Source organism: Phragmites australis, chromosome 15 (assembly GCF_958298935.1).
Source record: "Phragmites australis chromosome 15, lpPhrAust1.1, whole genome shotgun sequence".
Classification (NCBI taxonomy): domain Eukaryota; kingdom Viridiplantae; phylum Streptophyta; class Magnoliopsida; order Poales; family Poaceae; genus Phragmites; species Phragmites australis.
In genome coordinates this window covers 2,549,929-2,577,659 of record NC_084935.1, presented here as the reverse complement: position 1 = coordinate 2,577,659, position 27,731 = coordinate 2,549,929, and the positions used below count along the sequence as shown (strand labels likewise).

Below are 27,731 nucleotides of genomic sequence, written 5' to 3'. Positions count from 1 at the left end.
AATCATATAAGAGTTCACTCTCGATCTTTGTACGACTAATATACACTTAGCATTAAAGACAAAAAATAACCGAAAACAAAATAGACTCCTTATCTAATAAGGAAACTCAGATGATATTATAATGATAGACTCGTGATCCAAAGTCTAAAACCTCATTCATATATGATGAAGAGCTCTCTAACCATATGCTCCGATCACGTATATGTATATGTCGTTGTTACCATTCTTTATGAGTCCGACTGCTAAAGCACATCATAAGTACAAAACCAATATGTGTGTCTATATATATATATATATTCAGAAAAGAGATGAAATTTTCTTCACAAATGTTGTGCTATTATGACAAATAGGTGCTACTACCTCCGTTTCAGTTTACTTATCATTGTTTTTTGCTGTAACAAATTTGATCGTGCGTTTTTTCTAAAAATGAATTTATAAATACTTAAATTTGTTATATTATCATATTTATCATAAAATAAATTTTATTAGTATTATATATTTTCAAGTATCTATAAGGCAGTGACGAGTAAAAAGGAGTATATTTTTTTTCCTGTATCAGAAATGACGCGACCCTTGTCACGAGCTGCAGAGGATACGGTGTAGCTCAAGCGTGATCGAATTGTGTACGGCTACGAGCTCCACAGATTCCGTTTGCCACACGCTCGTTCACACTCGCCACATGCACCTGTCTATCCCTGGAGTGACCCGACAACCACTCCAATAGTCCACAACGTTCCAACCAGATAACGTTCACACGTGGGCCCCGCCGCCAACCTACAATAGGGATATGCCAAATACGTATTTCCTTGTAATAAGTCTCTTTCTTCTTTCTTCTCTTCCATGATTCGATCAGGATTATAGACATTTTCTTAGAAAGATTTTATAAAATTTACTTACAAGAGGCATATTCGTATTTTAAAAAAAATTATATAAGATTTTTTATAGAAAGTTTTACGTAAGATTCTGACTATATTATCTTTATTTGATCTAATAACTAACATATAAAATGAGAGAGAAGAAAGAAGGTGTTTCTAAGGATCGGAAAAAGGAGACGCGTGTAGAAAGAAGGTGTTTCCAAGGATCGGATGTCAAAGAATTCACTTCCCACCAACGCACACACAAGAAACAACCAGTCACAATGGAGCCGACCGGCACGATCGTCTTCGCTTCCGTCGGCGTCACCAGCTTCGGCTTCGACGTCTTCTCCGTCGCCGTGCCGGCGTCCCCGGGCGATGTCTCCGCGTCGGAGCTCGACGAGCGGCGGCACACGGACGGCGTGTCCGTCAACTTCAACGCCCAGTTCGCGGACGACGCCGGCGACGCGGTCGCGTTCGTCTCCGAGCGGACCGGCTCCGCAGGCCTGTTCCTGAGCCGGCCAGGGTCCGAGCGCGCCGAGCCGCTCCCGGCCGCGGAGGGCAGCCTGTTCCACGACCGCCCAACGGTACGGGGCGGCCGGGTGTACTTCGTCTCCGCGCACGAGAAGCCGGCGCAGCCGTTCCGGAGCTGGGCTGCGGTGTACGCGGCGGACGTGGGCGGCGGGGAGGGTGAGGTGGAGAGGGTCACGCCGCGGGGCGTGGTGGACATGAGCCCCGCCGTGTCCGCCTCCGGCGAGCTCGTCGCCGTCGCGTCGTACGGGGACCGGCCCTGGGCTTTCGACTTCCGCGTCCTGGAGACGGAGGTCGCCGTCTTCCGCGCGGCCGATCCGGCACGCCGCGTCGTCGCCGCGGCGAGGGGCGGGTGGCCGACCTGGCACGGGGAGGGCACCCTCTTCTTCCACCGCGTCGCGGACGACGGGTGGTGGAGCGTGTTCCGGGTGGACATCTCGCCGGAGACCCTCGAGCCCTCCGGCGCCGAGTTCCGCGTGACGCCGCCGGGGGTGCACTGCTTCACCCCGGCCACGGTGGGCCGCGGCGCCGGCCGCTGGATCGCCGTGGCGACGCGGCGGAAGGGGCGGGCGCAGCGCCACGTCGAGCTGTTCGACCTCGAGACCGAGCAGTTCTACCCGCTCACCGAGCTCCTCAATGCGGAGCTCCACCACTACAACCCCTTCTTCTCGCCGTCGGGCGGCCGCCTCGGGTACCACCGCTTCCGCGGTGCGAGCGCGCCGGGTGACTCGGTGGTGCCCCACCTGCAGCCAGTGCGGAGCCCCGTGAGCTCCATCCGGATGCTCCGCGTGAACGGCACGTTCCCGTCATTCTCGCCGGACGCGGCGCACCTCGCCATCAACGGCGACTTCTTCAGGACGCCGGGTGTCATGGTCCTCCGATCCGACGGCTCCAAGCGGTGGGTGGTCAGCAAGGAGCCCAACCTGTTCTACACCACCTGGAGCCCCACCGAGCGAGGGGTCGTTTTCACGTCCGTGGGCCCCATCTTCGAGACCACAAAAGCGACGGTCCGGATCGCGCGGGTCGAGCTCGACCCGAGCGAGCTCACGGACGACCACGACGAGGTGAGCACGACGCTCAAGGTGCTCACCCGGCCGGAGGCCGGCAACGACGCGTTCCCAGCGGTGTCGCCGTGCGGGCGGTGGCTCGTGTTCCGTTCCGGCCGCTCAGGGCACAAGAACCTCTACATCCTCGACGCTGCCCGCGGCGAGGACGGCGGCATCCGGAGGCTGACCGAGGGCGAGTGGATCGACACGATGCCGAGCTGGTCACCAGACGGGAGCCTGATCGCGTTCTCCTCCAACCGGCACGACCCGACGAACCCGGCCGTGTTCAGCATCTACCTGGTGCGGCCCGACGGGTCAGGCCTCCGCCGCGTCTACGTGGCCGGGCCGGAGGGCGGCGCGGAGGCGGACAAGGAGCGGATCAACCACGTGTGCTTCAGCCCGGACTCGCAGTGGCTGGTGTTCACGGCGAACCTGGGCAGCGTGATGGCCGAGCCCATCTCGGGGCCGAACCAGTTCCAGCCGTACGGGGACCTGTACTTGTGCCGGCTCGACGGGTCCGGCCTGGTCAGGCTGACCTGCAACGCGTACGAGAACGGGACGCCGGCGTGGGGCCCCGCGAGCGCGGCGCTGCGGGTGGAGTCGCTGTCCCTGGGCCCGCCCGCCGGGGAGGAGTCGCTGGGCCAGTTCGATGAGCCGCTGTGGCTCACCTGCGACGTCTGAGGACCGGACTGGTGATGATGGCGATCGCTCTCCACTTTCCACTGTATGATTGTGGATGATGATGGTAATAACCCAAGATTGGAATGATGATGGCGTTGGGGACGCTTTGTTGTGTTGCTGAATAAACAATGTGCTTGTGTGGACTCCATTATCCATTGCCAGCTAAAGGTCGGACTCGGACTTCTTAGCCTTCACCTGATGCAGACCAGCACTCGGTGCTATGTCGAACGTGAAGTTACTGGTGTCCTGGTGAGCGGGCTGTACAAACTTGCTAATGCTGGCTAGCCCATTTCCCCCAAGGCCGAACCAAATCTTAGGCGACCTACCGATCCAAATCTTGACTGGGCCGGCTACCTCACCGACCACAAAGTCCATCATCCCACCACAAAGTCCAAGGTCGCAACTGGCTGTGAGCCTGTGAGTTCTGAACTCTTCTGATCTGATGACATGGCCAGTTCGGTGGGCAGGTCAAGCGCCGTGAACGCTGGAGCCCGAGGCGGCTGCCACGAGGCCAGCTACGCGGCGCCCATGCACCGCGCCTGGGTGCCACTTCTCCACGCAGTCCTTCACCGGTGTCCCCTACATATGCTGCGCCCAGTGCCGCCTCGGCTGGAGGCGCTCGGAGCATCAGCCTGTAGCACTAGGCAAGTACAGGCAGTAGCAGCAAGCAGCGCGCATCGAGCCATCGTGTCACCATGCCGGGCCTCACCATCGGCGACACCGTCCCCAACATGGAGCTGGAGTCCACCCAGGGCCCGATCCGCATCCACGACTTCGTCGGCGACGGCTACGCCATCATCTTCTCCCACCCCGGTACGGTTTCTCCTGCACCTTCGGCACCGCTAGCTGCCTATAAATATATGCATGTGTGATGAAACCCTCATGCTCTTTGCTCTCTGTGTGAACCTGCAGCTGATTTCACCCCGGTCTGCACGACGGAGATGGCGGCGATGGCCGGCTACGCCAAAGAGTTCGAGAGGAGGGGCGTGAAGCTGCTCGGCATCTCCTGCGACGACGTGCAGTCCCACAAGGAGTGGATCAAGGACATTGAGGCATACAAGGTACGTGGCGGTGGAGCTGGTGGTTTGATGAGGGTTTGATCGGAGTCGGGGTGGATCGATGCATGCTTGTCCGCGTTAGATCGACTGATCGAGCAACTTTAATTTTTTTTGTTTGTGTCTGCGTGCTAGCCTGGGAGCAACCTGACGTACCCGATCATGGCGGACCCCGACCGCGAAGCGATCAAGCAGCTCAACATGGTGGATCCCGACGAGAAGGACTCCAGTGGGGTCAATCTGCCTTCTCGCGCCCTCCACATCATCGGCCCGGACAAGAAGGTGAAGCTGAGCTTCCTGTACCCGGCGTGCACGGGGCGGAATATGGACGAGGTGCTGCGGGCGGTGGACTCGCTGCTGACGGTGGCCAAGCACAAGGTGGCGACGCCGGCGAACTGGAAGCCCGGGGAGTGCGTCGTCGTCGAGCCGAGCGTGTCCGACGAGGAGGCCAAGAAGATGTTCCCCCAGGGGTTCGAGACCGCCGACCTGCCGTCCAAGAAGGGCTACCTCCGCTTCACCAAGGTCTAGTTTGGACCTATCGCGTCGAACTATGGGCTCAGTCGTCTTTTGTGTAGTGTTGTGTCGCTGTAGTGCTGTACTATGGGCTCTATGTATGTATGCCATAATGTCAGGGCCAGGGTACTTTCTGAACTTTGGCACACAGATACCGTGTGTGTGAAACGTACCTATGTGCTCAACCGGATCCGGATCCCTGACTTCGTGACTTCGTCGCTGCGTCAGCGACGGCACGTAATATCAGGAGATCCTCGTCTGCTCAACCTGAAGAAGTATGTGTTTCCCTGGATCCGGAAGTATGCGTAAGTGTGTTTTGGCTTGAAATCGTGCGTGTGCTATGGCAGCATGCATCAGAGTGTATTTTCTAGTTCGCAGAGCACCCTTGTCCTGCAGGACACGACCGGTCCGAGGCGCAGCATGGCTCATCGGCTCGTCGACCGCCAGCGCGCGCTCCGTGCTCGCCTGACCTGGCCCAGTCTCGGCCTGTAATGTTCCGGGCTCCTCTGGAGCAGAGGAAACCAAAACAAAGGAATGGCAACCCATAGTGGCCCGTTGGGTAGAGTTCTATGTTCTCCTAAAAGGTTGAAATTATCTTTTGCCTGTTCCTCGCTGTAAAAAAGAGAAACAAAAAGACATGTTTCTCCCGTTTCGAATTCAAATTACTCGCCAAAAGCACCGCTTGGCAGCATAATTCCCTATGACCCTAACAGCAGGTACTAAACATTTATATCGTATTTTTGACAAAATTATACTTATATATTAAATTAAAAATTTATAGTGTTCAATGGGAACATTCAACGATGAAATCCTGGCTCCGCTACTGTTTGACAAGAATTCCACAAATTCTAGCTAGAATCCGAAATGTTTCTCGCATTCAAATGGGATCTTAGCTTTTGGATTTGCATGCTCGCGTAGGAATACTGCACCTACCATCCGTTACATATATTTTTCAACTTCAAACACAAATGAATTTAGCACTGTAGAATTAGAACATTTACGTGGATGCGTGTAACCCATACGCACCGACAACAGTTTCTAAATTCTCTACTGCAAGTGACCTCACTCACGGGAGACATCCCGTCCGGATCAAGCGCAAGCTACTAGCTGTATCTTCTATCTTGCTTGCTTGAGGATGCTTCTAATAGTTTAAATAAACCCCATCTTACAACTGCACCGACAAGGGATCACATATCAGACAACTTCATGAATTCACAATTGAAATCCAGCCAAAACCACAAAGTCAATTGCTCGCGCGCACAATCAGCATGCGCGTCAACCTGTTGGGCTGTGGCTCGCCATGTTCCCGGTTGACTTGCACCGTGCCGTTGCACGTCGCGACGTGCGCTCCAAAAACATTCCGGCTACAGCACTATGTTCTTCATGCACGCGGCTATAAATAGACATGCAACGCAGCAGCTCGTCTTCATCCATCCCATCAGTCCTTGCTTCTGTCTGTCTGTCTTCCTAGAGCCAGCTAACACCAGAGCATAGAACACCGGGCAGCAGAGCACGAAGCAGGGATGGCCGCTAAGCTTGCCATTCTCGCGGTACTCGCGCTGCTTGGTTCTTTGTCATGCCAAACGACCTACGGCTACGGCTACGGCGGCGGCAATCCTCCCCCGCCGCCACCGTCAAATCCTCCGACTAGCCGGAGCCCGCCCACTTATCCTCCGAGCAGCCCTAGCACTTATCCTCCGACCGGCCCCAGCCCGCCTACTTATCCTCAGGCCGCCCCTAGCCCACCTGCCGCAGGGCTGAGGGTCGGATACTACGACGACAAGTGCCCCAGGGCAGAAGCCATCGTGAGGAGGGCCGTGCGCGGCGCCGACGCCGGCGTCAAAGCAGGGCTCGTCCGTATGTTCTTCCACGACTGCTTCGTCCGGGTAAGTAATTAATCACAACCTGCTACCTGTACGATCACCTGATCACAGTAGAAGTGCTTGGCTTACTGACAACCTAATCCATGAATGCATCCATGTACGTATGCGGCATTGCGACGTGTGATTCGGTTCAGGGCTGCGACGCCTCGGTTCTGCTCAAGCCGACCGAAGCCAACCCGCAGCCGGAGATGCTCGGCATCCCGAACCTGAGCCTGCGTGGCTTCGAGGTGATCGACAAGGCCAAGGCGGCGCTCGAGAAGAAATGCCCTGGTATCGTGTCCTGCACCGACATCCTCGCCTTCGCCGGGCGCGACGCCAGCTACTTCCTCAGCAGCTACGCGATCGACTTCAAGATGCCCGCGGGCCGCTACGATGGGAACGTGTCCCTCGCAAGCGAGACCCTCCCCAACCTGCCCCCGCCGTTCGCCGACGTCAAGCAGCTCAAGGACATGTTCGCCGCCAAGGGCCTCGACACCGTCGACATGGTCGTCCTCTCCGGCGCGCACTCCATCGGCCGCTCCCACTGCTCGTCTTTCTCCGGCCGCCTCCCGCCCAGCAACACCTCGGACATGGACCCCACGCTCGCCGCCAAGCTGAAGGGTGATTGCGTGTCGCCGAACGGCGCCGACAACACGGTGATGCAAGACTACAAGACCCCCAACGAGCTGGACAACCAGTACTACCTGAACGTGCTCAACCACAAGGTGCTCTTCGCGTCGGACGCCGCGCTCCTCAAGGCGACGGACACGATGCGGCTGGTGTACGCCGCCGCGGCCTCTCAGAAGCTGTGGCAGTACAAGTTCGGGGAAGCCATGGTGAAGATGGGCGGCATTGAGGTCAAAACCGCCGCCAATGGGGAGATCAGAAAGATGTGCGGCTTCGTCAACAAGGCGTATTGATCAGGTTGATCAGACGACCCATCGCGCATTATTCTTGAACCTCGACGCCTGAGATTTGAGAATCATTAAGGTCCTACGTACCTTTGTGTACTATTTGAGTGTCTTTTTCTTTTTCTTTTCAACACCTTTGGTTCTTTACCTTTTCCCCTACTGTTGCCGTGTTGCCTCATTATTCTGTTGCATGCTTTTATGCTGGAAATTTGATATGTATACCATATTTTAAACTCCAGATGATATTGAAATGAGATTTATAACACATACGAATGTCTTTCGTTGGCAGCGAACCCAAGTTCTTCATCTTAGAGTGCATATCTTGTCTGCTGTGCACGGGGTGGTGGCTGATCTGCGGCACCCGATCGATCGAAGCGATGGGCGACGCCTGCAGGAGCGCATCTCGTAAACTAATCGGTCGTCACGCGACGAGCGGTACGGGCTTCTCCAACAACACAGCGCAAGCGTGCAGGCGAATGGCGTGACCCCGTCGATGCGATCGGCTCCCTTCAGCGGCACCCTAAAGCGGCAAGTAGACCAGCCTTAGCTAGCACCTGCGGAGCCAGCAAGAATTTGTAGTGAACATTGCAGCAGGTGCAGGCTATCCGACCTGACCTTCAGACGTAGAACTGTTTTTTTTGGGGGGTTCGTTTTTCCATGGACTACTCTACACTAGAACGAGATCCTCTGATTTCACAATCCAACAAAATTAGGTGACTTCAAATCGACGCGAATTGTTAGATCAGTGGCAAACGGATAAGATCTGGTACTGTTACTTTAGTAAATGAAGTCAGAGATATTGTAGTTCTCTCACGATTTACTGTTCATCCCTGACTTGAGAGCTAAGGATTTAAATCCCTCCACATGCTACCAAATGCTAGTGTGCAGCCATAGCCGCGCCGTACGCTCTCTACCTTCATAGAAAGTGACGACTCTAGTGGTTGAATGCACAAAAGGAGGGGAACCACCCCTTGAAAAGAAATCACTTCAGGTTGTAAATATCCCATCTATAAGTATTTTTGTTGCATTTTTCACCCGACAACTGCAATGCTGGTACTTAGGCGATTAATGGACTGTGAACATGGAGATTAAGAGAACATGGAGATTAAGCGATGTCTTCTCCTATCTTCTATGCTGGCCATCTATCTTAGCATCCAAGGAGATGTGGAGGCGTGCTAGGGAGTGCTGGTTGGAGATACAAATCTCCGTGATGGATTCACAACCGCAGAGATACATGGGTGTTTTGCGCCAACTGGCACTCCCATTGCTCATACAAAGGGAATATAGAGGATTGAGAGAGCTAATAGAAGCAAAGGGAAATGCTTAGGTAGTGACTGCACTATGAAGACCGAAGACATAATGTTTATATAGGTGGGGACCTACCATAGAAGGATAACAACATATACTCTTGTGATCTTTGGAATACTTCTCTTTTTATAGGCTATAAACGATCGGTTGTTGTCCTTCTCGAAGGGCATGAACATATGATGTTGAAGGAGGCGCTTTCCCCCTCTATTTCGCAATATAAGACTGTTTTTTCAGGGTTGGGGAAACAACACAGCCATGAGATATTTAGACGACGTGCGGTGACATCATTATTGCAGTTATAGTATCTCATACACCACCTCACATATAAAGGGGTGAAAGACGCTATATAACCTTGTATGCACATCGTTGTAACATAATATTTTGAAGGCAAACTGGTAATTTTTCCTGTCCCTTCTCCTTATAAAAAGAGTCCCACAGTGGCAGACAAGGGGACTCGAGATTTTCCCCCATGTACCTAGGCTCTACTTCTCTCTCGCGCTCCCCTCTCGTCTCACTATTTATCTCCAAGCTTTAACCTCCTCGTTGGAAGAGGCTCTCGTTGTGTGCTGTTGGAGCACGAACGTGCCCTAATAGATGACGCCTTCCATGTAGATGTCTTACAAAAAGTCATGAGAGGAAAGGAGTTAAGAAGACATCAAGAGAGCATAACATGTTCTTATACTAGATCATGGAGGAGTACTCACGCTGCTTGAAGGAGCCATCATCAGCGGCGCACAACACGAGCTTTGCAAAGATAGCCTTCCTGTCATTTGCCATATGCCACGCGAGGCACGCTTTTGGTCTAGCAACTCGTAGGCGGGCTAGCACACGGGTCTGCAGGCTGAGGTGATGGCTCCGAACACAGCTCCATGCAAAGGTAAGCACACATAGCTCCAGGCACCGCTCCATGCGAAGCCCTTATTTAAATCTCCCTAGCTCATTACTATGCGGCCTAGGGCACTGGCTGGCAAGCGCTGCACAAGGCAAGAAAAAATCAAGAGGCGGATCGTGTCCACTCAATGTGGGTCCTTGATACACGCACTGTCCATGGTAGAGCACGGCACCGCAAGGCTCGACTAAAGTCCTCATGTTCGTACCATGACTGTGGAATATTTATTCTCATGGTGTAGGAGATAGTAATATATTTACTTGCTGTACATGTGCAGAGTTTCCTAAGCTCTGCGTGCCCATGATCCGCTTGCTCACATATATTTTAAGCTAACATGGCATGACACTCTGCAATCTACCCACGTAGCCATAGTTGAGTTAGGATATCGTATAGCTACAATGTCAAGGTGCTAGCAGTGCTGAGATCATAGTAAAAACGTAACGAGAACATTGCTCGCTCCTTTTTTCCAACCATCTTATCTGCAGCAAGATGTTTCCCCAGTGAACACCACCGTGTATGGGCCCTTCTGCGGTATAGGCACCGATTGTGTGGCTCCGCACGGGCTGGCGCCCGGACGCGTGGCTCCGCATGTCACGTCCCAAATTCCATAATCGCATGATTAAGCTTAATCATGCATCATTAGCGTCATAATTAAATCCGAGATAAAATATTTTGGCACACTAGAGTATTTCGTTCTGAGTTAGTTGGATGAGAGAAAGAAATTCGGGAGAGAAAAGAATTGAATTTGCAGTTGAAACAGACTTTTTCTCTAGCATGTGGGACCCACCGGTCAGCCCCATACCACTCTCTCTCACTCACCACAGCAGCCTCACGTGCTCTCTCTCACTCTCACCCACTCCACTCTCTCCCTCTCCCACGCCAAGCAGCAGGAGCTGCTGCTCCTTTCTTCCCCCAACCGAGCCAAGGAGAGGGAGCAAGGGGGAGCCAAGGTGGAGGTCTCTAGCGAGCTCCCCCGCTGCAACCACCAGAGGTGGTCTTCCCCGTCAAGTTCAAGTCCCTCGGTCACGCCTTCTTCCTCCTCAAGCCGGTCACCACCTCCTTGACGGTGATTTCGAGCTCCGGCCATTCCCTAACCTCCACGATCAGACCACTAACTTGCTAGGGCGTGGTGAGCACCCTCCATCCCCACCATTAGAGACCATAGCTATTTGCTGGCATCGAGCTCAAAGGAGCCCAACAATGGCCTCCACCACCATTAGAGGCCATAGCTGAGTTTCGGTCGTTTTTAGCGTGTGCATGTTATCCTACGCTGTAGAGGAAATCAAGATGATGCTCTAGGTCCAAATCCCCACCCCAAAAGCTCACCAGAATCATCGCCAGTGAGCTCACCAAGTGCCTCCGGCCACTCCCAGCGGTCTGACCGCCGTTCCAGGGGTCTGACCACCCCTCGGACCGGTCTGACCATCAGAACCCAAACCTGTCTGAACGCCGGCGATCTGACCATGATTTCTGATGGTCTAACCGTGACTCCCGGCGATCTGACCGCGGTCAACTCAGCAGAACCGTTTTCAGCACAGTTTTCTGTTTGCTGAAACTTGTAAAATTCATGGTAAATTTTTTGTAGCTCCAAAAATTATGAAACCAATTTTTTTTGTTTCATAATAACATACTATACCTACTAAAAATATTCCCATATATTAAATAATTAATTAAATTTCTGAGATTAATTAATTAGTTTGAAGCTTCATTAATTCACCGTTAATTCATCGCAAGCTCAAAATGAGTGAAACCAATTTTTCTAGTCTCCTTATAGATTGTTCCAACTAGAAAAAATGTTTCCATGCATTATCAAGCATATTTTATGGCATTTTCATCATGTGCTTATTGCGATACATTCTTTTATTTAGTGATCGACGTTTCGAAGAGTGGCGGGTTTCCGCGGAAAGGTTTTGTGGTTGATCTTGATTTGAAGAAAAGCAGCAAGGAAAGTATTTAAGCATATTGTAACTATTAGTTTGGATCGTATGTGTCTAAATTGATAAATTACGTTTTATGTATGTTTGCATATTAGTGAGTCATCTGTCGGGAGATATGAGTAGAACCTATGTTGATGCATTACCTCTACCTTATATTATTGATGATCCGTAGCCCTTGTAGCCGGGTTTTAACGTGATGATGTCTAACTTAAAAGTGCTGCGAGATGCTTAGCAATGCATAGGACACCGGTAGAAGTCGAGTGGTGGTATGTTCCATCGCTCGCAAGCTTTAGGTTTATTTATTGTTCACAATGACAATGTCGATGGTATTGGTTGGGTGAGTGGTGAGGATGAGGCGAGATGTGGGCGGTGTTAAGGGTGTATTCTGCCCCGGATGAGTTCCTCGGGGTAGTTCGGGAGAGGAGCTCGGGCACTATAGATCGCTTTGCATCGTTTAAGCACCAATCGTCGGTGTTGTTGGTTTTAGCACTTTTCCATACTCACCACATGCTGATATAATGGTTAGATAAGCCAAGTACCGTAAGTCTCCACGTTCATTTGGCTCATGCACACGAGGTGTGAGCAAGGGCTTGTAGAGGCACCGAGAAACGCCGGTAAATCGTAGTACGTTCGGGGTCTCGGTGGCCTCCACATACATCGGGCATGGGCACAAAGGTTCGGGGTGGGTACGTGAAAGGTTGATACGTGAATCATCACTCGCGACTGACGGGTTGTGTGGGCGGTGGTCTCGTGTCGTGTGGGTCCAGGAGTACTCCCCTGCTGGGTGTAAAATCAATTCGAATTGACATACTCTCAGTTATCGAACAAGCTTATGTCCATCTGCATCGGTCGTAGAGTCATGATTGTAGGATGATTGGTACGTTGGGAGGTGGTTGGTCATTACTATTGTTGGTCTATTATCGTTTCATTTACAATATTTGTTATATTATGTTGTTGGTTACGGAATAGTTTGATATAGGGGTTCTAGTGTAGATGCTCACACAGTTGTGTCAAATTTTGCTTTCGCATAATAAGTTACTTGACCTTGTGGCCTTTTTCCTTACTAATAGCTCAATGCATAATCCTTGGAGTCGGGCTATTCTTATGCACTCTATATGGATTAAGTCTTGTGAGTACCTTCATACTCAGCTGCTCTACAGGTTTTGCAGGTGAGGAGGAGTCATGTTTGGCTACTTCATGTTCGCCAATGTCGGTGGCGGGCAAGAGTAGTGCACCTTACTCTCTTGTAGCATGCTTTTGGATGGAGCCTAAGGGCATATGACTCCGCCTAGTTTTTGTATTGTTAGGTTTTGTTCCGCTGCGTAGTTTATCTTTTGTTGTAAACTGTTGTAAATTATGATGCTTAAGAACTTGTAATATAACTTTAATTACTTGCTCTTTCTTAAGCTATGTTGTGATGCTAAATGTTGGAAGGCATGTGTTCCAATTTTGGACACAAAACACATGCCGAGACTACCAGAGCGGTATTTAGGTTAATCATTGAAGTCATGATTAAGTAAATGATCGACTTAATGATTAATTTGAATACTATTTGGACGGTTCCTCACACCACACCTCTTAGCACTAGACCTGGAGGCCTCCACGCCAAACGACATTCATCTAGAAGAACAAGCCTTTCAGGACCATAAATCGAATCCCCTGCAACTAGACACCATGTTCAAGGGAGTGTAGTAAGGATTAGGGTTATAGCCGCATGAGCTCCGTGTGGCTGAAGCCGCCTCCATGATATGCGTGGCTAGTAGCCTCTTTTGCACCATGACCAGCAGCTGGAGCAGTCTACCAAGCCACCGGAACCCATGCGCTTGGCGGCCGGAGCCACCTCCACTCTGCCACCAGAGTCGTCTACCTCGTCACCGGAGTCCATGATGAGGGGGTCATGGACTGTCTCCTTCAGCCTCACCGTCGACTCTACCTCCGGCTAGCGCCACAGGGCTTCGGCCGGCCCTGCCTCCATCGAGCCTCACTGCGACTACATGCTGAGGGGGTCGTGGAGGGCCTCCCATAGCCTTGTCGTTGACTCCGCTTCTGCTTATCGCCATGGGACTCCAGATGGCCCTGCCTCTGTTGAACCTCACTGTGAATACATGATGAGGAGGTCGCAGCCTCCCTCAGCCTCACGGTCGACTCCGACTCCAGCTACTGCCCGCTCTAGACATCCCTGCCTTATTGAGCCTCACCACAACTACATGCTGAGGGGATCGTAGACTACCTTCCTCAACCTTGTCATTGATTTCACCTTTGGCTACCACCGCGAAACCCTGGTAGGCTCTGCCTTTGTCAACTCTCGCCGCGACTACAGGTTGAGAGGGTCATAGACTTCCTCCCTAAGCCTCGCCGTGAACTTTGGCTACCATCGCGGGGCCCTGGATAGCCCTGCCTCCATCAAGCCTCGCCACGACTGCATGCTAAGGGGGTCACGGACTGCCTCCCTCATCATTGCTATCGACTCCGCTTCCAGCTACCGCCATGGGGCTCTGAACGGCCCTACCTCTGACGAGCCTCGCCTTGACTACAGGTTGAGGGGGTGGCAGACTACCTTTCTCAGCCTCGTTGTTGACTCTGTCTATGGTTACCACCGTGGGGCTCCGGACGACCCTACCTCCATCGAACCTCACTGCGATTACATGATGAGGGGGCCGTGGACTGCCTCCCTCAGCCTCGCCATCGACTTTGCCTTCGGCTACCGCCGTGGGGATCTGGACAGCCCTGCCTCCGTCGAGCCTTGCCGCTTCACGTCGTACCTCGCAACAGCACTTCGGATGGTCCCACCAACCTCGATCCTCACCGCGACTACGTGTTGCGAGGGTCACAAACTGCCTCCCTGTGCCTTGTCATTGACTCTGCCTCCAGCTATCGTCGCGGGGCTTCGGATGGCACTGCCTCCGTCGAGCCTCGTCGTGACTACATGCTAAGGGGGTCAAGGATGGTCCTACCTCCGTCAAGCCACACTACGACTAAAGGCTGAGGGGGTCGCAGACTGCCTCCCTCAGCCTCATCGTCAACTCCACCTATGCTACCTCTGCGGGGCTCTAGACGGCCCCGTCTCTGTCAAGCCTCACCGACTATATGATGAGGGAGTCGCGTATTGCCTCCCTCAACCTCGTCGTTGACTTCACCTCCAGCCACCTTCGCATGGTTCTAGACAGCCCTACCTATGTCGAGCCTCAACGCTTCGCACCGTACCTCTCAACGGCACTCCACACGGTCCCACCTCCGTCGAGTCTCACCACGACTACATGCTGAGTGGGTCGTGGACTGCCTCCCTCAGCCTCACCATCGAGTTCACCTCTAGCTACCACTGCGGGGCTTTAGACGGCCCTGCCTCCGTTGAGCCTCACTGTGACTACATGCTAAGGGGGTCGTGGATGGCCTCCCTCAACCTCTCTGTCGACTTGCCTCCGGCTATCGCTGCGGGGCTTCAGATGACCCTACCTCTATCGAGCCTCACCATGACTACATGATGAGAGGGTCACAGACTACCTCCCTCAACCTTGTTGTCGACTCCACCTCCGACTACCGTCGCGGGGCTCCTGATGGTCATGCCTCCATCGAGCCTCGCCATGGTGCACCGTACATCTCAACGGCACTCTAGACTGTCCTGTCTCTATCGAGCATTGCCACAGTTACCCGCTACAGGGGCCGCGACCTTGTCGTCATCACCTCCGTCGTTGGCTCCGAGCTCTGCCACCAGAACCCCTGTCGTGCGATCTCGGTAAGCTTTGTGGCCTTCGCTCCTTCCTCGGACATCCGCGCTACAACAACAGGGAACAGTCCGAGATAGCCTAACTTCAAAAAAAGGAGGGAGACTGGAGCTAGTTCTCTGTACATCGGCTCGCCCCTCGGGATCTCAGAACTTACAGATGAGGGGGTGCTGTTGGGTAAACGCCTCAGACATGAGATAATTAGCTGATGTGCTGCGACATCATTATTGCAATTATAGTATCTCAAATACCACCTCACATATAAAGGGGTGAAAGGCTCAATATACCCTCATATGCACATCATTGTAACATAATATCTTGGAGATAAACTAGTAATTTTTTCTACCCCTTTTCTCTATAAAAAGAGCCCACAGGGGCAGGCAAGGGGACTCGAGATTTTCCCCCATGTACCCAGGCTTTTCTTCTCTCTCGTTCTCCTCTCTCGGCTCACTATTTATCTCTAAACTTGAACCTCCTCGTTGAAGGAGGCTCTCGCCGCATGCTGTTGGGGCACATTTTTTTTTTGCCCCAACAGCCTCAGGATTCTTCGTTTTGTAATACATGTCCATTGCGTAAAACAAGAGTGCAGTTACATTGTTATATTTCCAGAACCCACTAGCCCTACTTAATGGCGTGGAAAAAAGTTTGATGATTTCAAACTGTAAAATTTATGATATAACCTCCTAGGGTTGAAATTAGTGTGTATGTGTAGGCTGCAACCATCGTTTCGCTGGCAGTGGTTATTGCCGATTATCTTCTTGTCGTGTGCTTTCTATTTGTTGGCAATAAACGTTCCATGATTCCTATTCTTCATATGTTTGAAATCGCACGAGATTTCATGCGACATTCACCTCTTGCCGGAGTTAAGGAAGAGGGGTTTTTAGGATTTGGTTTTGGGAGGATTCTATGGATTCGGGCTTAGAAAAAGCTCTGCGGGAGGCAGAGGATTGCCGGTGGGCTAGCGCCGGGGCAGGGGAGAACGAAAACGAGTTGTTAGCGTGGCAATTGATGGTGACGGCGGATCTGGTGGTAGGGCCGCTGCCGGAGATGGGTGCAAGAGGGGGGCATGCGCCAGTGTTGTTGAGAAGAGGGAGAGAGCACAAAACGGTAGGAGGTTCACGAAGACATGCTGACCGTTTGATTTTGATCCAATGGCCCAGGATATCGACTGAAAAAAGCCCGATTTCAGGCATCAGAAAATGAGAATCTCCCTAAACTTTCAGTAGCTACTCTAAATTAACTCTGATAATTAGTGCCACCATGCACGGTTGATTAGTCAGTCAAGCAGAATTATATTAGCAGCGAGGCAGCAGGTCAACGGACCGTTTGTACTGTTTTAAGAATGCTTTCAGAAATGGATCCGGAGCTCTGCGCCAAAACGTTAGACCATCTCCAACAGCTACCTCAAATTTTTATCCTCAAAATACTATTACAGCATCATCTATTACTATTACAGCATCATCTATCACTATTACAGCATCCTCTATCCATAACACTGTAGCAGTAATGTATCACTGGATACAGACTCTGTTGGAGACGAATTTTTAGTGCTACAGTACCCCGCAAAGCACTAGAATCCGCAAATTTGCAGATCCTGCTGGAGAGGGCCTTAAGCGCCAAAGCTGAATGGCTCCATGCATACTTAAATTTGGATGTGAGAATTTGTGCCACCAGGTCACAAGTTTAAAATATGGTATACAAATCAAATTTGCAGCATAAAAGTATGCAACAGAATAATTAGGCAACAGTAGGGGAAAAGGTAAAGAACCGAAGGTGTTGAAAATAAAAAGAAAAAGAAACTCAAATAGTACACAAAGGTACGTAGGACCTTAATAATTCTCAATCTCAGGCGGGGATTCAAGAAGCATGCGCGATGATTCGTCTGATCAACCTGATCAATACGCCTTGTTGACGAAGCCGCACATCTTTCTGATCTCCCCATTGGCGGCGGTCTTGACCTCGATGCCGCCCATCTTCACCATGGCTTCCCCGAACTTGTACTGCCACAGCTTCTGAGAGGCCGCGGCGGCGTACACCAGCCGCATCGTGTCCGTCGCCTTGAGGAGCGCGGCGTCCGACGCGAAGAGCACCTTGTGGTTGAGCACGTTCAGGTAGTACTGGTTGTCCAGCTCGTTGGGGGTCTTGTAGTCTTGCATCACCGTGTTGTCTGCGCCGTTCGGCGACACGCAGTCACCCTTCAGCTTGGCGGCGAGCGTGGGGTCCATGTCCGAGGTGTTGCTGGGCGGGAGGCGGCCGGAGAAAGACGAGCAGTGGGAGCGGCCGATGGAGTGCGCGCCGGAGAGGACGACCATGTCGACGGTGTCGAGGCCCTTGGCGGCGAACATGTCCTTGAGCTGCTTGACGTCGGCGAACGGCGGGGGCAGGTTGGCGAGGGTCTCGCTTGCGAGGGACACGTTTCCATCGTAGCGGCCCGCGGGCATCTTGAAGTCGATCGCGTAGCTGCTGAGGAAGTAGCTGGCGTCGCGGCCGGCGAAGGCGAGGATGTCGGTGCAGGACACGATACCAGGGCATTTCTTCTCGAGCGCCGCCTTGGCCTTGTCGATCACCTCGAAGCCACGCAGGCTCAGGTTCGGGATGCCGAGCATCTCCGGCTGCGGGTTGGCTTCGGTCGGCTTGAGCAGAACCGAGGCGTCGCAGCCCTGAACCGAATCACACGTCACAATGCCGCATACGTACATGGATGCATGCATGGAGTAGGTTGTCAGTAAGCCAAGCACTTCTACTGTGATCAGGTGATCGTACATGTAGCAGGTTGTGATTAATTACTTACCCGGACGAAGCAGTCGTGGAAGAACATACGGACGAGCCCTGCTTTGACGCCGGCGTCGGCGCCGCGCACGGCCTCCCTCACGATGGCTTCCGCCCCGGAGCACTTGTCGTCGTAGTATCCGACCCTCAGCCCTGCGGCAGGTGGGCTAGGGGTGGTCGGAGGATAAGTGGGCGGCCTCGGGCTAGTAGGAGGATAAGACGACGGTGGCGGCGGGGTGGGATTGCCGCCGCCGTAGCCGCCATAGCCGTAACCGTAGCTCGCTTGGCACGACACGGAGCCGAGCAGCGAGATTATTACGGCGATCAGAGCGGCAAGCTTATTAGCCATCTTCGCGTCCTGCTCTGCCAGTCTTCCCAGCGTGTACTGTGTGCTTTAGTGTCAACTAACTCGAGAGAAAGAAGCGAGGACTGATGGCCGGGATGAAGACGAGTTGCTGTATGCCTGTATATTGCATGTCTATTTATAGCCCTTGCCTGAAGAACGTATACTGCCATGATCGGAATGTTTTTGGAGCGCACGTTGCGACGTGGAGCGGCGTGCAGGTCAACCGGCCGGGAACGTGGCGAGCACAGCCACAGAAGTTGACGTTCTGCTAATGTTGCGTAGTCCATTTGCAACGAGTGGTGCAATTAACCATGCATATGTTTTCAACGTATAATTACGAATTCATGCATTGTGAGTTATATTATACGTGTCTTTGCAGTTAGTAAGATGAGGATATTGTTGCAATAGTTAGAATTAAAATAGCATCGCTCGATCAATCTAATAGGATACAGCTATTTGATTATTACACTTGGCCCGGTTCATCATGCATTCACCAGCCCACTACAGAAGTAATCATATTGCTGTCGGTGCGTAACGCGTACATGCATCCGTGCGTGACAACACAATGGATAACACCACAGGATTTTCAACCATCGTCTATAGTTTATTTTTACAGTTTGTGTCCTCTAGTATTTTTCTCGAGTGACCAACAATTTTTTAAGTACAATTTGTAGCTTTTTTTGACAATTTGGACAAAATAGCAATAACATAATTACCAACAAACTAATTGCCCATGGTGAGTAGATACCTAACAAAAGTATTACAAACTGTCGGTCACTTTCAAATAATAGCTGTCTGGAAAATGTGGTAATCTTGTATAGTGTGATTGGGAAATTTATTTATTATTTTTTTTGGGGAAAATTTACCTTTTTAGACAGACCAACGAAAACATTCTTCACCTCGTTTGGGCCGAATCGAGTCCCATCTGTTTATTCCTTGACCAAGCAGGGCGTCCCATCATCGAAGCTTGAATGGAAAACCACTTGTTAAGCAGACATGAACTATTTGCTATTTCTTGGACCTGAAAGGGCCCGTCTTATCTCTCACCAAACATAAGATGTTTTAATGCGAAAAGCTAGGTTTTTATATATTTTAAACAAAAAATGCAAATATATACGTTTATTTTGAAAATTTGTAATTCTATACGGGCGATAATAGAGTTGCAAAATTTTAAAATGAAAGCATATATTTGCAATTTTGGATTTAAAAAATAAAAAATAAAAAGGTCCAGATGACCATTTTGTGAGGGGTCCAATCCAACGAATGGACTCTGTTTGTATGCAAACAGACCCAGATGGCCCAACACAGAGAGCACAGAGCCCAGACAACCGGCCTACCACCGAGAACACAACTCAATAAAAAAAATCACCGTTTTTTTTGTTTTTTGTTTTTGCTCTCTAGGTCTATAGTTTTTTTTGCCTTTCTTATTCAATCAATAATTTGAAAATTTGATTCAATAAATGTAGAGACCTGATTTATGAACATTTTTAAAAATATATGTTCGACATTTGTATGCGATTTCTTGAAATGATATATCTAAATCGTTGAATTGATGCATTTAAATCGTTGAATTCTTAAAAAAGGTCAAAATTCATTAAATATGACTTCAGTCAACAATTCAAGAAACCTATGTCAACAGTTTGGAAGAGCATTTTCAATTCTTTGTATTTGATTTGTTGAAATAATATATTTGAATTGTTTTAATATGACATTTAAATAGTTGAATTAAAAAAGCAAAAAAAAAACATTCGATATGGTCTTATTTTGCTATATTAGTTGTAACAACATCATGATGCAACTTAAAGGGTTTTCAAATTGGATACATGGTTTGAGGTGTAAAACACGTTTAAAGTTTGATAATCAAACGACATTCCACTATCGCCACCCACCCCAGTTAATGGCTCGCGGACACGTGGGCTGGCTGTTTGAATTTACTATTTGTCCCGCCACATCAACCCAGCGATGTACTGATTGTGGGATCAACAAACGAAATACCAGAATTCCAATGGCCCCCTACAACTAACGAAATACCAGAATTCCAATAGCCCCCTACAACTGTAACTTCACACAATACGCATTATAAGATTATATGATATACATATATTGTCAAAGAAAGTCAACGGTACACAACAAGGTTATACATTGAGGGACAATCCATATCTCAACCATCAACTATGGCCCTAGTCGAAAAAACAACCCAAACTTTGAAACAGTTCACTATTCAACCATCAACCCTCAAATCTGTTCACTTTAGACAATCCTTAACCATTTTTTTCCTTTATTCCGTTCCCTTTCTGATTCACTTCCCTGTTCCTATTACTTTTATTTTCCTTCATATCCCACATATTCCCTTCGAAATGATTCATAAAGTGAAATGAGAGATAATCTCGTTCTGAAGAAAATAACCTTAAGAATCCTTTTGTGAAGAGAACCGTGAAAGAAAACCGTTAGAACGCTGAAGTGAACAAAAATCTGTTCGCGAAGGAATTCTAGGTCGCGAAGAAAATTTATTGGGCATGTTCTTACAACGCTTAGTCGAATTGAAACTAGGGTGGTTTCTGATGATGTGGCATCCTAGTGGCAACGGTCCCACATGTCCCTATACAAGGTGGCACATGCATTGATCATTAGTTAGGACTTACGAGATCCATGGTGTGACAGAGTATGTGATACTGGCCACTAGAGGCTAGGTAAGATTGTTGATTCTCCAGCATGCCTTCCTGATCTCGCCGTTGGCGCTGGTCTTGATTCTGATGCAGCCCATCTTCACCATCTATTGCCGTCTTGAACTTGGTCTCTCATAGCCCCGGTGTGAACGCATTGGCGGACACCATGCCCGCCGTCTAATTAATAGTACGATATTTATTCTATCAATCTGGTCATTTCTCTTCTCTAATCATCATTGACCGGCAAAAGAAAATACCCTACATTTTATACATTTGTCTTGAGCCAGTCATCCCGTTGGACTTGACGAACACATCATCCAAGTCCCGATGTTTCTTCTAGGCTTATCATCAACTCTTCACTTGAGCTTGATGACGATGTTCATCCTCACTTCCTATCTCGATCCTCTCTTGATCTTTCGAAAGCTTGATGAAGTTCACCTGATTGCTTCCCATGCACCAAGCATGGAAGACTTTTCTTTTTACATCATCTTCATCTGGTTCACCACCAAGGTATGAACCTCAAGCATCAAGCACACAAATTGTTCCTAAGCTTGTCTTGATCTTGCTCTTCCAACTCGACACATTGAATATCTCAATTCAATATTTACCTTTAGTTACTTGTTCTCCACAAGTAATTTTTGTCTTCATGCTTACTGTCAATATTCTTTAGACCATCATCAAACTCCGAGATCTCTCCTCACTTAAGATTCTTCTACATCACATGAGCATCACCTAGAGCTCAATGACTTTGATGCATCTCTTTGATCTCATGACATTTCTCAACGAATTCATACTTCATCACTTATGCATCTCCTATGAAATAACCTACAAATAATTCTCAACATAATTGTTAGTCCATAGGTATTGTTATTACTTAACCGAGCATCACCGCTTACTCATTCTTCTTGATGCATCTCTTTTGATCACATGACATTATTCAATGAATCCATGATCAATCCTCTATACATCACCTATGGAACAACCTACTAACAATTCTCAACACAATTGTTAGTCCATAGGTATTGTCATTAATTACCGAAACCATACCTAGAGGCTAGATGCACCTTCACCACCAATCTGCCCCAATTGACCTCTACGAAGCTGTCACAGTCCAGCTTCACACCACCTCCGAGAGCTAGTGTTCGTGCTTTAAAATGGGGAGCCGGGGAAGAAGATGCGAAATCGATTCGAGATCGGCGATTTCATTTGAGTGTTGTACTGACTTGGCGATTTTACAATGTCACTTTATCCATGTCACCCAAAATACGGCTGAGTCAGGAGGGTGGGTGACACATCGGACAAAACCCCTCTAAAAACTGTCGTGGGGGAGTCAAAATGACTGGTTTTGAAAGTTGCAAAGCAAAGAAATCCGGTTTTCGACTTGAGGGGAAAACGCAGATCACGGAAAGAGTTGAGGGAGTTAAATTTGACTTTTTCTGCTGTTATATGTTGCTCAGGGGTTGGTTAGTCGGAAACACTAATTCTGAGACTAACTTGGAGGATAATCAACTCTGAGCTCGATGGACAGAAAGCGCGTGGCGATCCTTGGTACGTGGCAGCATATGCTCTCTCCTATAAAAGTAGGAGAAGCATGACACGTGGGGCAGCAACACGTACTCCTCTTCCTTATCTCTTCGTCCTCTCTCGCAGGACGGCAGGAGCACTCATCGTCGAGAAGCCACTGCGTCGCTCCGATTCACAAACACCGCATGGTCTTCGACAACTAGCGAGCTCGGTGTCACACCACCAACCGCAAGCCGTTGATTTACCTTTTCCTCTTCCCCTTCCCCTCTTCCATCCTAAATAACTGATGTTGCTCCTTCCCACATCGGGTTTTCTTCAATTGGCAGTTTTTCAGCCTCAAATGGAAGTTTTAGCTGTGAACCAGAAGCTTTTTGGTCTTGAATTGGAAGTTTGTTGCCACGAATTGAAAGTTTTATAATAGATCGAAGGTTTTTTCCTGGTTGTTGTATGTGTTCGTGCCCAATCGAAAGTTTCCCCTGTGAAACAAGACCTTGTACACCCAAATTGAAAGTTTATGCTCCCAAATTGAAAGTTTATAGCTGTGAATCGAAAGTTCTTCATATGAAATCATATGTTTTTTTTGTTTCAAATCAAATGTTTTTAGCCCGAGTAGAAAGTTTTGAGAAGGGAGGAGGAGAACGGAAGGTTGGAAAGAGGTGGAGAAGGAAGAATACTGCGACATGTGTCCAGCCCGTGTTAGCCCAAGCTCCATCATGCCTTCTCTCTGCTCGCCGGCATCGTCCCAGACGGCTGCAACCTCCTTCCACGAGCCCCGCCACCGTAAATCAATTGATCCAATAATAAAAATTGATTGTTCTACCAATTAAAATCAATTGTTCAACCGATTTAAAATCAATTGTTCCGGAATCTAACCCTATTGTGTCGGGATCACTGATCACAGAGCGTGCAGGGGACACGAAGCGTGGCTGCAGCATCAGCAAGCAGGATGAACACAGGGCGACCGGGAGCGAGCAAAGAGAAGAGCGACGACGATGGGAAGCGCAGCAGCACCGACAGTAGGGAACCAGAAACAACAAAAAAGGCAGTACCTCCCCTGATCAGGAGGAGGGGGCAAGGGAGCTCGGCGGTGCTGGCACCGTCCAAGAACGAGATGAGACCTCAGAAAATGTTCATGCTTGGTTGAAAATCCAGTGCGAAAAGAAGTTGCAAAAAAAAGAAAATGTTGCCCTGCATTCCTTCATTTCTCTTGGAGAGCAAGGCATATTTGATTAAGCTTCTTTAATTTAAATTTTTTAAAGAAAGTGATTTTTAAAGAAAATAATTTTGTGATTGAATGTGATTCTCTAGCGTAAATCTTATAGGGAAGTTTCCTTATATGCCATGAAAAAAAAATTAAAATATTCGGATAAATCATCAGTGTGTCTATGACACGTGGGATCCACCTCAGTCACCGACAGTAGCATGTCAGAGATTTTGAGTTGTTTTGGTGGCATATGAGGAATTATCCTAAATCATATGGAGTAAGTGAATCAGTGAGAGGGTGAATTAGGGGAAACTTTTTTTTGGGTTCTCAACATCTAATTCATTTTAGATAATCACTCTCATAAAATCATAATATGTGCTAAAAACTATAAATGTTGTTTAAGAGAGCTTTTAATAATTCTACTTAAAAACTGGTTTGAGAGATCTACCAAAAAAAAAACTCCAAGTTTTGCAGCTGGTCTGGGCCGGTTTCAAGTCCCGTCGTAGATTTCTCTTCTCCACCCAGGGGCATGCCGACTATCATGGAAGCTTGAAGGAATGGAAAAGTTCTTGTGGGCTTAGTGGTGGCGATCACTCCCCTCAGACCCCATGTTGTGTGCAAAGTCAAATGCGGAAACGAGACACCAGGAGAAGTTCCATGCCAACAAATGAGACAATACTTTTTATATGAAGTAATGCAAGTCGGGACCAAAATAAGCCACAAGGAAAAGTTCCATGTCAACGAATGAAATGAAATGCTTGAAATTTAAAGTCCCCTTAAAATAAAATGACATGATAAAATAATTTTTTCGATGACAGAAGTATAAGATAAAATATTTTTTTCGATGACTGAAGTATAACTTCCGGCTATATATTCAAAACATGATAATAAATGCAATACAAATATAACGAAACACACACAGTTGCAGTATGAGAAAACCACAGTGGTACGTAGTTCTAGACGAGGTTACATATCCCCGATCTGAGGAATGCATGCAGCCAACCACGTTTGGCAGTCGCCAGCAAGCTAGCTAGTTGGCACTCCAGCATTGCTTCCTGATCTCGCTGTTGCTGTCGGGTCTGGTCCTGACCCCGACGTTGCCCATCTTCACCATCGCTTTCGCGAACGCGCTCTCCCACGACACCCGATTGTTTGCGTAGTCATCCGCCAGTTTAGCCGGCCTGAGCGCGTCGTCCGACGCGAACAGCACTTTGTTGCCGATCACGTTCCGGTAGTACTGGCTGTCCAAGACGTCAGGGGTCTCACTGTCTTGATCCACCCTGTTGTCATCGTTACCGTTGCACTCCTTCCTCAGCTTGGCGGCAAGGGCGGCGTCCATGCTGGAGAGGCGATCTTTGAAGAACAGGCAGCGGGCGCGGCCGATGGTGTGCGCGCCGGAGAGCGTGATCATGTCATTGGCGTCGAGCCCCTGGTCCATGAATTTCTGCTCGAGCTGCTGGAAGTTGCTGCCCGGCCCAGGAAGCTGGTCGGTCTCGTCGGCGAAGGACTCACGCCCGTCGTAGCGCCCCGCCGGCATGGGGAAGCTGAAGTTGCCGCCGCCGCTGAGGATCTTGGACGCGTCACGGGCGGCGAAGGCAAGGATGTCGGCGCACGAGACTTTGTTTCCATTGCATTCAGCGTTGAGCTTCTCCTTTGCCGTGTCGATCACCTCGAATCCGCGGAGGCTGTCTTTGTTGGGTGGGCCTTCCCTCTCCGTGTCGCTGTTCTTGGAGTTTGTCGTGTTCAGGAGAACTGAAGCATCGCACCCCTGAACAATCACGTCGACGTCACAGCACCCAAGGTTACAAATTTAAAACGTGCCATTTACAGATCTATTATTAGTTTTAAGCGTGTTCCCTTTTTCTGAATACGCAAGAGGATTAATTGTTCAGTACACTACACAAATAAGCCTTTCACATGCTCAGCTTGCACTTTAATTATTAAAAACAGGAATGAAACTAGCTCCAGCACTAATAAGAAGATGAAAACTACTAGCTCAGCACACAACGCAAGTCCTTCTCTTGCATGGCCGGCTTGCGCATCGAAAACAGTAAGGAGCTATGAAATAGTACGAACAAGCAAGAAACAGTTGTGATCATGTTCTGGAACAGATGAGTTGTACGTACCCGAACAAAGCAGTCGTGGAAGAAGAGACGAATGAGCGCTGCGCCAATGCCACGGTCTTGGAAGATGGCGTCTTCCACGACCCTCCTCACAGTCGTTTCCGCGCTAGGGCAGTACGAGTTCTGGTTGTTGGAGTCGCCGTAGTAGCCGACACGGAGCTCTGACCCTGAGGGAGGAGGGCTCGGCCTCGACCTCAGTCTTGGACTACAGAGCAGGGAGCTCACGATTGGGAGCCACCCAACGAAGCAAACGTTGGTGCCCAAGCACGCCGCGGGCGAAACGAACGCAAGCAAGGTGACTAGGGCGGCAAGCTTAGCAGCCATCTTCTCTCGATCGATCGACCGGCCGGCTGTTGGTTTCTTGCACTGCACCAGATCGTGTGTGCTTTGCTCCAGGGTTATGGGTGCATTTTATAGCTCCCAGGACGAGGACGTCGTCGTAGAAGGTGCGGTCGAGTGTGTCAGTTCCCCGCGCTTTGTGGCGGTGCAGCACGTTGCGGTGGACTTGAATTCCATCAATCGAACAGGGAACGTGTGGAGGCGACGTATTGGAGCGCGCGCACGTACAGCTCAAGCAGCTGACCTCGCGATGTTATCTGATCAAGTTGCGCATTGTTTAAACTCGGCGCGAGGCGCGCGCCCTGATGTGAGGCGCCGTCTCATCATCGGCTTCCATAGGTTTTGATATTGCGGCGGGGATGGGTTTTGTATTCGGGATAGAGTTGAATTACGTGTGCATGCGTTTTGAGAGGGAATCGGTCTTGCTGTCCTCCGCGATTTCTTTGGATGGAAAATCTCGTCTAAGCCACCCATGCAGACCTGATGCACTATACAGCTAACACTACCAGGAAAAAGAATCCACTACGTGAAAAAATTCGATAGGCAATAACTATTATTAGTAACGGATTTGGTATCTATTATTCTAAACATGTCACTAAAGATATTATTAGTTACAGGTCATAACCACGACTCATCACTCATGACTAAATATTAGTAACGGATCAAGATTATAACCCGTAACTAATGACTAATAAACGTTTTTTGTGTTTTTTAATAAAAAAAAGTCGAAAAAAATATTTTTTTCCGCATCTAGTTTTCAGTCTGCCTTCTGTGGGAATTGAGCTTAGGACCTCCTCTCGCACATGTAGCTCCTTACGACTTAACTCATCATTAATGACTGGCTTAGCATGACCCGACACTCATGAGTTGATCACTAATGACGGGTCAAGTTGTGGTTCATCACTAATGATAGTACTTATAAATATTTTTTCTTTTTTTTTCTCACCTCAATATTATCATCAGTAACGGATAATGTTACGACCCGTCACTAATGACCACTCATTAGTGACGGGTCGATGTCGGGGTCTGACGACTTGTCACTAATTTCATGTATATGAGGAACCGTCTAAAAAGTATTTCAATTAATCATCAGAACGATATTTTTCTTAATCACGATCACGATAATTAACCATAATACCATCCCGGTAGTCTCAGCACATGTTTTATGTCCAAGATTGGAACACATATCTTTCCAACGTATAGCATCACAACAAAACTTAAAAAACGAGTAATTAAATTATATTACAAATTCTTAAGCATTCAACCATTTATAATAATTTACATTAAAAAAAATAAGGAGGACAAATAATAGATCACTTACTAACAAAAACTAAAAACTACGCAACGCAAAATTAACATCTATAAGCTAACAAAAGTGAGGTAAACTCATATGCCCTCAGGCTCCACTAAAAATACATATACATTTATATATATAATATTAGTGGACAATA

The 27,731-nt window shown here is 49.2% G+C and overlaps 5 protein-coding genes across 6 annotated transcripts; 3 read left to right on the top strand and 2 right to left on the bottom strand.

The window, feature by feature from the left end:
• Positions 1-1,021: 1,021 nt before the first annotated feature.
• LOC133892544 (uncharacterized) lies at positions 1,022-3,715 on the top strand. Of its 2 annotated transcripts, none has more exons than XM_062333393.1 (2): positions 1,022-3,123; positions 3,580-3,715. In XM_062333393.1, the coding sequence occupies exon 1, from the start codon at positions 1,139-1,141 to the stop codon at positions 3,110-3,112; it is 1,974 nt and encodes a 657-aa protein (XP_062189377.1). In that variant the 5' UTR covers positions 1,022-1,138; the 3' UTR covers positions 3,113-3,123; positions 3,580-3,715. The 2 variants fall into 2 exon arrangements, with proteins under 2 accessions (XP_062189377.1, XP_062189376.1); XM_062333392.1 differs by having other exon boundaries at positions 3,568-3,703.
• A 75-nt stretch (positions 3,716-3,790) lies between these two features.
• LOC133892546 (1-Cys peroxiredoxin PER1) lies at positions 3,791-4,982 on the top strand. Its single transcript, XM_062333394.1, has 3 exons — positions 3,791-3,925; positions 4,025-4,173; positions 4,303-4,982. Exons 1-3 carry the CDS (start codon positions 3,808-3,810, stop codon positions 4,693-4,695), a joined length of 660 nt encoding a protein of 219 aa, XP_062189378.1. The 5' UTR covers positions 3,791-3,807; the 3' UTR covers positions 4,696-4,982.
• Positions 4,983-6,122: 1,140 nt separating this feature from the next.
• Positions 6,123-7,718, top strand: LOC133893094 (peroxidase 2-like). The gene is made up of 2 exons (XM_062334058.1): positions 6,123-6,566; positions 6,698-7,718. The coding sequence occupies exons 1-2, from the start codon at positions 6,204-6,206 to the stop codon at positions 7,460-7,462; spliced, it is 1,128 nt and encodes a 375-aa protein (XP_062190042.1). The 5' UTR covers positions 6,123-6,203; the 3' UTR covers positions 7,463-7,718.
• A 9,218-nt stretch (positions 7,719-16,936) lies between these two features.
• LOC133893139 (peroxidase 2-like) lies at positions 16,937-18,541 on the bottom strand. The gene is made up of 2 exons (XM_062334106.1): positions 18,101-18,541; positions 16,937-17,969 (listed from the first exon to the last, which is right to left on the bottom strand). Exons 1-2 carry the CDS (start codon positions 18,425-18,427, stop codon positions 17,205-17,207), a joined length of 1,092 nt encoding a protein of 363 aa, XP_062190090.1. The 5' UTR covers positions 18,428-18,541; the 3' UTR covers positions 16,937-17,204.
• Positions 18,542-24,639: 6,098 nt separating this feature from the next.
• Positions 24,640-26,307, bottom strand: LOC133893192 (peroxidase 2-like). The gene is made up of 2 exons (XM_062334165.1): positions 25,945-26,307; positions 24,640-25,586 (listed from the first exon to the last, which is right to left on the bottom strand). The coding sequence occupies exons 1-2, from the start codon at positions 26,263-26,265 to the stop codon at positions 24,849-24,851; spliced, it is 1,059 nt and encodes a 352-aa protein (XP_062190149.1). The 5' UTR covers positions 26,266-26,307; the 3' UTR covers positions 24,640-24,848.
• Between the last annotated feature and the right edge of the window lie 1,424 nt (positions 26,308-27,731).